General features: G+C 40.9%; 2 protein-coding genes across 2 annotated transcripts in view; one reads left to right on the top strand and one right to left on the bottom strand.

Annotated features, from left to right (window-relative positions):
* LOC119421774 (inactive rhomboid protein 1) overlaps positions 1 to 12,317 on the bottom strand; it is a 952,927-nt gene that overhangs the window by 744,566 nt on the left and 196,044 nt on the right. The gene's annotated exons all lie outside the window — the stretch shown is intronic.
* gpr146 (G protein-coupled receptor 146) lies at positions 1,094 to 2,377 on the top strand. The gene has a single exon (XM_037689143.1). The coding sequence runs from the start codon at positions 1,094 to 1,096 to the stop codon at positions 2,093 to 2,095; it is 1,002 nt and encodes a 333-aa protein (XP_037545071.1). The 3' UTR covers positions 2,096 to 2,377.

Here is a 12,317-nt window from a genome sequence, read left to right as displayed (position 1 = left end):
AGAAATGTGGGCCGAACCCAGAAATGTGGGCCGAACCCAGAAATGTGGGCCGAACCCAGAAATGTGGGCCGAACCCAGAAATGTGGGCCGAACCCAGAAATGTGGGCCGGTGTTGTGCTAAAAATCGATTGGCTGCCAAATGGCAGCCGCGAGAACGTGCACAGGAGGACTTTAACAAGAATTTAACAAGATTAATGCTTTAAAACAACTATTTGTTTGCTCTAAATTCTAGTAAAGGTGTGTTTCAGTTGAACTTTTCCTTATTAAATGCACTTTGACGGTCAAATCAGCTGCGTTTCAAACACTGATACGTGGAAATAGGAACACGCAGAGGGACGAGCCTCTGTGCATTTCTACGAAATTTAACAAGATAACCACCTAAAAACATTTATTTGTTTGCTCTAAATTATAGTAAAGGTGTGTCTCAGTTGAACTTTTACTTAAAAATGCGCTTTGACGGTCAAATCAGCTGCGTTTTAAAAAGCTGATACGCGGAAACATGAATGCGCAGAGGGAGACTCGCTGTCCATTTCTTAGAAATTTAACAAGATAACCACCTAAAAACAATTATTTGTTTGCTTGACTTTATAGTAAAGGTGTGTCTCAGTTGAACTTTTACTTAATAAATTAGCTTTGACGGTCAAATCAGCTGCATTTCGCCGGGGCGGCGCGGTGAAATGAAGCTGAATCAGTTGCTCCAGGCAGACGACGGTGGCAGGCTTTGGCAAGTCGGCTGTGTCATTAATAGCCACTTTTACTTATTACATTATTATACAACAGCATGCCTTACTAATCAAGTGCCATCTAGTGGCTGAAAATGGTAGTGTTCAAAATTTTCAGTCAGAATGAATGAAAACAATCGTATCTCAGCCACAAATTAGTTTATAAATATGAGGAAAAATCCATAAATATGCCACTTCGGCGTATAAGTCGCAGGGCATGCAAATGATGCAAAAAACTGCAACTTATACGGTGAAAAAAATGGTACATTTATTATTGTTGAAATTCTCATTTAATTCTCATGACTTCATTCATCTAATCTCTGTTTCTGTGTTCTAGCAGATCTGCTGAGAGTGCTTGTCTGAGCCCAGCGATGTGGATCTGCATGCTTCACAATGAGACGGACACCATCTTGGACATCCAGCTCTGCCAGGACTTTGGCCTCATCTTATCGGTCCTCTCCCTCATCTACCTCCTGGTGTGTTTCCCCCTGGGGCTGTGCTACAATGTGCTGCTGGTCGCGGTAAACCTCTCTAACAAGGTCTCCATGACCATGCCCGACGTCTACTTCGTCAACATGGCCATTGCGGGCCTCGTGCTCAACCTGGTGGCACCGGTGGAGCTCCTTGGCTCTGCGTTCACACGCTGGCATGCATGGGAGTACAACGACGAGATCCTCATCACCCTGCTCATCCTCTTCAATATCTCCTCTCTGGTCATCATGTACTCCACCACGCTGCTCAGTCTGGACTACTACATAGAGCGGGCGCTCCCTCGAACATACATGTCCAGCGTGTACAACACCAAACACGTGTGCGGGTTCATTTGGGGCGGGGCGGTGCTGACGAGCTTCTCGTCGCTGCTTTTCTACGTGTGCAACCACATCTCCACGAAGATGGTCGAGTGCTCCAAAATGCAGAACAAAGAGGCAGCTGACGCCATCATGATATTCATTGGTTACGCCGTTCCGGCCGTTGCCGTGCTTTACGCTTTTGTTCTAATTTTACGCATCAGAAAGGAGTCGACGCCTCTGGATCAGGACTCGGCACGCTTGGACCCATCTATACACAGGCTGCTGCTTGCCTCAGTCTGTGTGCAGTTTGTCTTGTGGACCCCATACTACATGACCCTGTTGGTGCACACTGTAGCTGGTGCACCGGGGCACATTACCAACGCACATTACTTTCCTACGTATAACTTCATAAAATGTGTATCTAAACTGCTGGCGTTCTCCAGCAGCTTTGCAATGCCCCTCATGTACAGACGGATGAACAAAAACTTCTCCGGCAAGCTCCAGCGGCTGCTCAGGAGGCTGCACTGCAGGGACCAGTCCTGCCCTCATGAACGCTCAGCAGTGCAGCAAGTGGTGACGTGAACTTCTCCTGGGCCCAGCCGCCAGCACCACCCTCCACTCAGCCACCCCACCCACACAGAGCCAGTATCTGACCGGGCTTCCTCACGGCTCTGGATTGTGTGAGGAGCGACGCTACTGACGGTGGAATTTCCTGTCCCTTTCCAGAACTCGATGTGATATCTCCATTTTCCACAGCGACAGGACAAAACACACACACACACTCAAAGTGCTGCTTTTTTATCATTAAGTAAAGCTCACCACAAACATACTTGGGTTTCTGGTTTAAAGGGTGTTAAAATTAGTACAATCGTCCAGTTACATCACACAAAATTGATTTCTGAATCTTTCTCCAAGCACGCTAGTGTTGTTGTAGATGCGGGCTTGTTTTATGAATCAGATTTCAAGTTTAACAAATGCATGTCCGCCTCAATTTCACCTTTCAATGACAAGATGGTGAATTTCTTTAGAGATATTGGACGTAGGAAGTTCCTTCGAACACACAGGCAGATTCAATAAGCTATAAACCTTAGCTGAATAAAGCCAAGCTCTTTTAATTATTAACAAAGCATCAATATACGGCGGCCAAAGCTAATAAAAGCAACATTAATGTGTCATAACATGACTTTGCATATGAATATCACACATGCTGCCACAACAACGAAAGGGAAAGGCGTTTTGTTAATTATTGTTCAGCCTCATGTCCACATGGAGACGACATTTTCGGAGCCTCAAAATGTCATTTCTTAAAACCGGGTTCCATAGTGAAAAAAAATCTGTCAACACCAGCCTTGTGTTTGTGCGTAAACAGTCAAAACAACCGTTTGAAGACAATGATAGAGTAGACTCACATCCTGCCTAATCTGTGACCCCAGGCGTGACAGGTGTAACAACAGTAATAACACGTTGCATCATTGTGTTGGTCTGGCGTTGTTGCTACGCCGTTTAGGTCGTTTTCTCTCATTCAGTGAGGACGAGGCTTAAATTTTAACTTAGCAAGATGTTTTTTTTTTTTTAGGATAAACTATCAGTTATCAACAAATGACACCTTTTAACTCGGATACTGTTGTGAAAATAAGCTCTCGTTCTTTTTCGCTCTGACATAAAACGATTAATATAGATGCTGATTTATGTACACCCTTAACGCACTTTGCTAACAGATTGTACGGAGCTTGCATTCAGGGTTCAGACATAACCGACGTACCTCTCGTAGCCTCTGCTGAAATCGGATTACCTGCTAATCGTGCGCAGTTCAGAGCCGCTCGTTAAGAATCATCTCGTTAACCCGAGCCCAGTTTCTGAACGACTTTCTTTGTCTCCAGGTCATTTTGCCCGCTGAAGTTCATGCACATTCTCTGGGTCTCTTGAGCAAACACTGGTGGTTAAGAGGTTTTGGCCAGTGGAAATATTCGCCCTCTCTGGGTCACAGTAAATCATAAATCCTCTTGAGAACACGACGAACTCTCCTAGACAACACCAGTTCAATGTGCTTGACACAGAACGCTGCTTAGACGCCTTAAACCTGCTTTGTGTCGTTTTTGCTTAATAAAAAATTAGCTGGATATATTTTTTTAGTGTAAAATACCTCTTGTAAAATGCTATACAAATATTTAATTTTATGTTTGCTGCATTACCACATTCATTAACTTCCTTTCTGAACAAGAGGGCCAGTTTATTCCCCACCCTGTGGACAGGTGACACCCACCCGATGGGGCATTCACTTCAAACGAAATCAAATGTGTGAACGTCTGTGTATTAAGTTTCATAGATGCTACACTTTCTTTAAGGAGTTTCCACCGTTTTCCTGCCGCCATAAAAATGAAAGATTTTCTAGAAGCACTTTGATTTGAAATATCGCCTCGTGTTTCCAACTGTTTGAAAACATTTTCTATGCGAAGAATATTTTGTGCCTACAGAAACGGTATGAATCAGCTCGTGACGTTTCAGTTTTGCAGCATAAACCTCCACCGTGGCATCTGCTCTCATAGACTGTGAGAAATATTCCTAACAAACTGTGTTTACATTCGAAGACGCAGTCTGTGCAGGTCTGTAAAGTTCTTGCACACTCTGACCCTTTTTTTTTTTTTTTTATCTGAACCTGGTCCTGAATCTTACATTTCACTTACAGATGGAAGAGAAACTGTTCGGGATTATAAACTGTTTGAATTAAAGCTCTTAATAATCTGAGGGAGGACATTTGTTACACATGTCTAACCTTGATGCACTTGTTGCGACTTAAAACCAAAATGTTTAAATTCGTATTTATTCAGACGCAACCTAAAATGAACGGGATCCGTCGTTTCGGTTTTATTATTGTGCAGCACAAATAAATGGCAGCAGGGACGTCTCGGCCGTGACTTTTTGTTCCTGATGCTGATCAGAGTGTTTTAAAAATATAAGCTGGGCCTCAGTCGTTCCTTGTGTTATTTTGCGACTTAAGCTGATGCAGACGTGTTTTGACTTGGGAAAAGTTCCTGCTTCAGTCAGACTGAAAGATCATTTTTATACAGGATGTTGCTCAGTAATGATATTAGCATAACTCCATGTCAGTAAAATTATCCTGATGGGCCTCAGAATGTGCTGCTTTAAAATCTGTTACCTCACCGTGCTGTTAGCTGCAATGATGCTAACACCGCTAACAGCTTGTGCACTGCACATGGAAATAAAACTGTTTTTTTCTTCTTCTTTTTTTTATTTAGCAAAAAGTTGCATTGGCCCTATCGCTACAAATTCTTTAAATTTTTTTCTTGTTATAATCTTCAGCTCAGTTACTATTAGCACTGTAGTGTTTTGTGTCACCTTAGCGCCTTGTCACCTGACTGACTGTGCAGAATAATTATTTGCTAAGATCTGGTCTGATTAATAAATCATTCCTGTTTCGTTTAGCTCGTATCAGTATATGGGACTAGTCTAACATCAGAGGCTCCATGCAGAATGTTTTTGGCACCGGCTGGACAGTCTGTTGGCAAATCTTTTACCAACAGACAGCAGAGAGAAACCACTATGGGTGCTCGGGCACCTTGAATTTCCAGACCTGTCTTATGGTAGTTAACTCACTGTGTGTCTGACATGATGTAACTATTGAATCAGGAGGCGACAGTCCCACCCACTCTGATACCAGTTACTGAAAAATGTCTCGAACTGATCCGATACTTGCGATCGGCTCGAGACGACCCTGAATGGCAGTTATCACTTCCCAGCATGCATCACTTCCACAAAAAAATAGATACTGAACTCGGATCATAATTTGCTTCCAACTGAACAAGGTAGCAACGTTGCAAAAAAAAAATTTAAATTAATGAAGTTTGAGCAGCAAATCTACAGTTTAAGAGACTTTTCGCTGCTGTTATGTGCATGATCCATTTCAGCTTAGTTACATTTTCAGGGCGTGACCTTTTAAGCTGCAAGCTTTAGTTTATTTTAACAGTTTTTAAGTTTTTGGCCGACTTTGGAAACAGGACCATCTGAACCTTTGGCAGAAGGACTAATTAGCAATCAACACGGACTCGTTGCTCAGCACTGGTAAAATAAAGCAAGCTGGAACCATGAAATCAACACAATTCCTTGAGTCTGGGAGTGTTTTATTTTTTTAAGAGTGTGCCTCAATCTGGCTGCAGAAATCATAATCGCCCACTTCTGTTAGTGGCTAAACAAGACGCGTGAAATCGCCCTCAAAGCTTTTGTGTTCGACGTTTGGGCAGCAGAAACCTCAGCTCTTTCCAACATGCTCTTTCAAAGGTGGTGCTTGGTTTTTTTTTTTTTTTTGTTCGTTTTGATTTTGTATAATATGTAAAAATATGTATATGTTGAATGTGAAAAATTTACAGAAAGATACTAAGCTTTATCAAATCACAGTATTATTTTCTGAAAGATATATTTAGATTCTGTAAGTACTGTTAGCTGAGTCGAAGACTGATTAAACAATAAACTAACATGAATCTGACTGCTCTTCTTATAACAACAAACAATCTGACCGTGCATAACGGCTAAAGCAAACGTGGGCAACTTAAGGCCCGGTGGCCAAAAGTGGCCCTTGGACAATCTCAATTAGGCCCCCAAATCCTTAGATTTAAAAAAAAAAACTTTTGTAAAAAAGACTGATAAAAAAAAAAAAAATCAATTAACGAGATTTAAGGAAATTTAAATTAAACATTTACGCAAAACTTTTTAAAAAACATTAAGTCATCATGTTTCCATAACTAGACTGAACCTTAAAGACTTAGAAACACAAACATTTAAGTTTGTTTTGCATATTTCCGCTGACATAACATGTTAAACTAATGTGTATAACGTTAAGCTAGAGTGTATAACATGTTAATCTAATGTGTGTAACATGTTAAGCTAACGTGTATAACATGTTAAGCTAACGTGTATAACATGTTAAGCTAACGTGTGTAACATGTTAAGCTAACGTGTATAACATGTTACGCTAACGTGTATAACATATTAAGCTAATGTTAAGCTAACGTAAATAACATGTTAAGCTAATGTGTGTAACATGTTAAGCTAACGTGTATAACATATTAAGCTAATGTTAAGCTAACATGTATAACATGTTAAGCTAATGTGTATAACATGTTAAGCTAACGTGTATAGCATATTAAGCTAATGTATAACATATTTAGCTAATGTGTGCAAGCGAACATATATAATGTTAAGCTAACATGTAAATTGTCACAAGAGCCAGAATACGTCTTATATTCCTAAAAGATATGGGAAAGACATGTTTTACAAAGTATGCTAACTATGCTACAATAAGAAAAAGCCTTTAAAAAAAGTCTATATTATCTGTCATAAATAATATTTATTTTCCAATTCTTTATGCAGCCCTTTGATTGCTTTAAATGTCGTGATGTGGCCCTTTGGAAACAAATGTTTCTCACCTCTGAGCTTCAGATTTACCTTCAATAATTAGTGTCAGAATGAATGCTGCTTATCAAAGGCACACATCAGTCAAACATTCTTCACATTCTGGAAATGATTTAGTCTTCTGTGGTTATGACAGTCCAAGTCTGCTGTTCTTTATCAAGACGTGAAAACAAACTGGACGAAGGGACTGAAAGACCAACAGAAAGGATGCGATGCAGATCAGGCAGCAAAAGGATGAAACGAACATGAAGCTCCACAGGCTGAAATAAGTGTCATAATGAGGGAGGAGGCCATTCAGATTGTTTCCTGTTATCATTACACGCAGCGTTCATGTCATGTCGCCGAGGGGCCATAACGAGAACATCAGAGCTCTGAAACGGGGACAGCGAGGCCATGCTCCACATCTGGAAACCATTCAACGATGAAGGGAATTAAACATGGCTGTCATGCTAAGATAGTTCTTTATGTGAAGACTTAAATTTCACACTTTTGACCCCAAAAAATCAAAACGCCAATTATAAAATTGTTATTTGGATTATTTTGCAGTAAATGGTTTGTGTTTTTTTTAATGCATGCAACTGCTGCAAGTTCGACATACGGCCGTGAAAAGAACAAAAACAAAGGTAAAAATGTGAAACATGACTCATTTTATCAGGTTTGTCTCATGTTGCAAAGTCTATAAGAAAATAAATGCTCAAATTTGTTAAAATTTTACTGTGGTGTTGCAGTTTTTCATGTGATAAAATAGACTTAATGTTTGTTTGTTTGTTTGTTTTTCATTAAGAGGTTCGACCAGACCAGAAGTTTGAAGGTCGACTTCAGCAGGGAGCAGCATCAGACCACCAAAGAAGACAAAACGTTCAGCTTGCAGCTTCATATGTTTTGTTTGGCTGCCAAGCACCACACACACACACACACACACACACACACACACACACACACACAACCTCAAACCAACATTGTATTTCTGGGTTGTGGCGTGAACGGACGGAACAAGACTGGACAGAGAACAGAATCAGATAAAGTCAAAGCATGAAAACAAAGAAAGGTAACCAGAACGTACAGACAGGAGATAAGAACGCGCTGAAACCAAACACTCTGTGATTCCTGAAAGTACAAACAGATTTTAAAATGGAGTCTAAACCACACATGGACAGAATGCAGCCGAAAGGTCCGAAACGTTCACTGAAAAACAACTTTTCATTCATGAACCCTGACATGAACAAAAACAAACTTTTTGGGGGGGGGGGACTTTAATATGTTTAACTTAATTTAATTTACAACTAATATCTATTTTTGTCTTTTTTTTAAATACATTATAGTTATGTCTGTGCTGTTTTTTTGCTTGCTTTATTAAACTTTTTTAGTCTTCTGCTTCTTTTAGCTTCTAGCCTTTTGGCGCTTTTACCTAACCTTTTGCTTTTGTTAGTTTTTAATTAATTTAGCTTAATTTCTTGCTATATTTAAGCATTTTTCTAGTGTTTTATTGCAATTACTCTAGTTTTATTCATTAAGTACTTTGTTTCCAAATCAAGCAATCATCAATTAGTAGCCAAACCTTTCTACATATCATCCCACATTCAATCCAGACTCTTTATTTTATGTTTCATCCATCCATCCATCCATTTTCTTCCACTTATCCGGGGTCAGGTCGCGGGGGTAGCAGCTTAAGTAGGAGGCCCAGACTTCCCTCTCCCCAGCCACTTGGTCCAGCTCCTTCGGGGGAATCCCGAGGCGTTCCCAGGCCAGCCGAGAAACATAGTCCCTCCAGCGTGTCCTGGCTCTTCCTCCGAGTCTCCTCCCAGTGGGACGTGTCCAGAACACCTCACCAGGGAGGCGTCCAGGAGGCATCCATCCTAACCAGATGCCCGAGCCACCTCAACTGGCTCCTCTCGACGTGGAGAAGCAGCGGCTCTACTCTGAGTCCCTCCCGGATGATCGAGCTTCTAGGGAGAGCCCAGACACCCTGCAGAGAAAACTCATTTCGGCTGCTTGTTTCCGAGAACTCGTTCTTTCAGTCACAACCCAAAGCTCACGACTATAGATGAGGGTAGGAAGTTACGTAGCTCACCAGTAAATCAAGAGCTTCCTCTTTTGACTCAGCTCTCTCTTCACCATGACAGACCGGTGCAGCGCCCGCTTCACTGCAGACGCCACACCTATCCATCTATCGATCTCTCGCTCCATTTTTCCCTCATTCGTAAACAAGACACTTAAACTCCTCCACTTGGGGCAGGACCTCCTACCCGACCCGGAGAAGGCACTCTACCCTTTTCTGGCTCAATACCACGGATTTGGAAGAACTGATCCTCATCTCGGTCGCTTCACACTCGGCTGCGAACCGCTCCAGCGAAAGCTGTAGATCATGACCTGATGAAGCCAATAAGACCACATCATCTGCAAAAAGCAGAGTCGCGATCCTGAGGCCACCAAAACAGATCCACCCAACACTTTGGCTGCGCCCAGAAATTCTAAAAGTTATGAACAGAATTGGTGACCAAGGGCAAATTTATCATATTTTATGTTTATTTATCAATCAATCAGTCAGTTCAACTTTATTGTCCATAACATTCAATGAAATAAAAACAACACAAGTTAAAAGTGTCATAAAAAAAAAAAACTTTAAAAAGCTTTGCTAACTCATTTAAAAACATTCAGTTAAAAACATTCTAAAATACGTGATACATTAAAAATATGGAAACATCCCAGCAGACAAATGGTTTGTTTTGTGAGGCTGAGTTTAAATAGGACCCTGTTAAGTATATTCACCACAGAGGGAACAAATGACTTTATGTACCCATTTTTCTTTGCTAAAGGAACCAGCAGTCTTCTGGCCAGACGGTACCAACCTGAATAATGGTTGCAGTGGATGAGTTGGGTCATTGCAAACCTGGATTGACTTTTTTTCCCAGAACCTGACTGTACTGGTCTGTAAGTTTCATTTGTTGATGACCAATGACTTTACCTTGTTTGACCACCCGGGTCTCTGGTTAGAAGGTTCCCATACCATGAGACAATATTAAATGAAACAACACTTTCAACCAGTGGCCTGTACACCAACTGCAAAATAATTTTGCTTGCATTAAAGCTCCTGAGGTGGAGACGCTTTCTAGCTTTTTTGTAAATGCAGTCAGTGTTGGGCTCAAAGTTCAACTTGTTATCAATTATTGTTCCAATGTATTTCAAATCAGTCACCTGCTCTACTTCCTGCTCTTTTATAATAGAAAGCCTAAATGTAGGTCTGGTGCTGGCTGCTTCCCATTTACCTCCCAAACAAAGTTCCTTGGTTTGACTGACATTAAGGGCCAGAAAACTGTCATCAGACCAGGCAGAGAGCTGATCTATGAGCTGGGAGTAGGAGGAACTATTGGTGTCTTTCAGACCTGCAGTTAGGACCATATTATCAGCATACTTAAATACAGTAGTGTGAAATCTTTACTGTTATGTTGCAATCCATTTGTGTATATAGAGAATAAAAGAGGTGATAGCACGCAACCCTGTGGAACACCAGTGTTCAGGACCCTACAGTCAGATATTATCAACACAAACTCGCTGGGGTCTTCCTCTTAAAATGTTGTTAATCCACAACACACCATGGCTGCTGACATTAAGATCACATAGGCTCTTTAAAAGTATATGAGGCTGAACAGTATTAAAAGCTGATGAAAAGTTTGTGAATAATATGCGAACATACGTCTTCGGGTTGTCTAAGTGATTATGGACTTTGTTGAGGAGGGAGAGAGAGGCATCCTCCACCCCTCGGTTAGTCCTGTAGCCAAACTGCATGGGGTCCATATGCACAGCTGTAAAAGACACAAGTTTCCTGCTCACTAAGCGCTCCATACATTTTCAATATTATTAAGTTAATAATATATTAATTAAGCTGGTACTTTGTTCTTAATGTTGCAATATTCATCATATCTGTATCTTTTACTACACTATTCATACTTGCAATGTATATATTATATTATTTGTTGCTGTCATAAAACACCTGCATATTTGACATCTATATATTTTCATTCAACCTTTATTTAGACAGGCAAATCCCATTGAGCCCCATTAAATCCCAATGAGTATATATATACTAGGTGCATACATACTGGTACATTAATAAACACATATATACATATTTTCATTGTAACATTTATTCTGTAACTGGCCTCTCTTGTATAGAATGTTAACATTTGAAAGCATTATTCTCCATACTTATTCAATGCCGTTTATCTGTAAATAATTGGTAGTAAAACTGTATTTTGCACTACTGGTTAAACGCTAACTGCATTTCACTGGTTCTGTTCCTGTACTCTGCACAATGACAATAACATTGACTCTAATCTAATATTAGGTTGGACAAAGGTAAGTATCATATTGTGCCCATGTTTCAGTTTATTGTGTGGCCACTGCATTGATTTAAATGGGTCAAATTGTCCCTCTGGGTTAAAATATGACACTGATCTTGGTGCTAAACTTGTGAATAGAGTAACAAAATAAATTTTACAGAACACGTTTGTGGAGGAGCGTACATCTCTGTGACCCTCCACATCACTCCATCTCGTGGGAAAACAAGTGGATCAGCCAGGACTGATGTTGGAAAAACAACCCGCCCTTCCTCTGTTGACAAGAGCTCATTTTGTTTTCCTCTTTGGAAACAGGTATATATTCAAATTCAAAAATTCTTTATTAATCCCAAAGGGGAAAGGGAAATTATTTGTTGTTGTAACTCGTTATCTTCATTTCATTAAGAGATGTTATAGATGCTGATGGCTGTAGGCAGGAAGGATCTCTTGTAAAGGTCCATCCCACAGTGGATCCTAAGAAACTGGCTGTAGATGCCGTCTGATCCATCCACCCAGACTCGGCTGGCCTCTCAGTTCCCCGGGCTGTAGGACCACCCGCATGTCGGGCAGAACTCCTCCCAGAGCGATGGCCACTCCTCCCAGCAGTCTGCCGAGCTCCTCGTCGCTACAAACAGCCAGCTGTAGGTGTCGAGGGACGATCCTGTCCTTCCACTGTCATGAGCCGTGTTTCCTGCTAGTTCCAGGATCTCAGTGGTCAGGCACTCAAGCACAGCTGGCAGGTAGATGAGAATGCGTCCACAGAACATCCTTTTCAACTCATTTGAAATTTGGGGCTGTAGTTGAGATATTATTTGAGCTTTTGAGATGTTAATTAGTTGCTGTTGGTTGTAGAAAACTGCCTTGTTGTCATGGTTACGCATCATAACAAATGTCCAAAACAAAAAAAGTTTCAGTAAAAATCCTTCCAGCTGCACAGCGTCTGATACCAGAGGAAACAATCATCCAAAAAATGTGATTTACATCCAGAAAAAGAGGAATTAAAGTTTCCAAAAGCAAAATCTCAGAATGAAAGTAACAGA

The sequence above is a fragment of the Nematolebias whitei genome, chromosome 15 (assembly GCF_014905685.2).
Source record: "Nematolebias whitei isolate Nwh7 chromosome 15, NemWhi1, whole genome shotgun sequence".
NCBI classification, from domain to species: Eukaryota; Metazoa; Chordata; class Actinopteri; order Cyprinodontiformes; family Rivulidae; genus Nematolebias; species Nematolebias whitei.
Note: the sequence above shows the minus strand (reverse complement) of the source record. Positions and strands in the feature narration are given on the sequence as shown.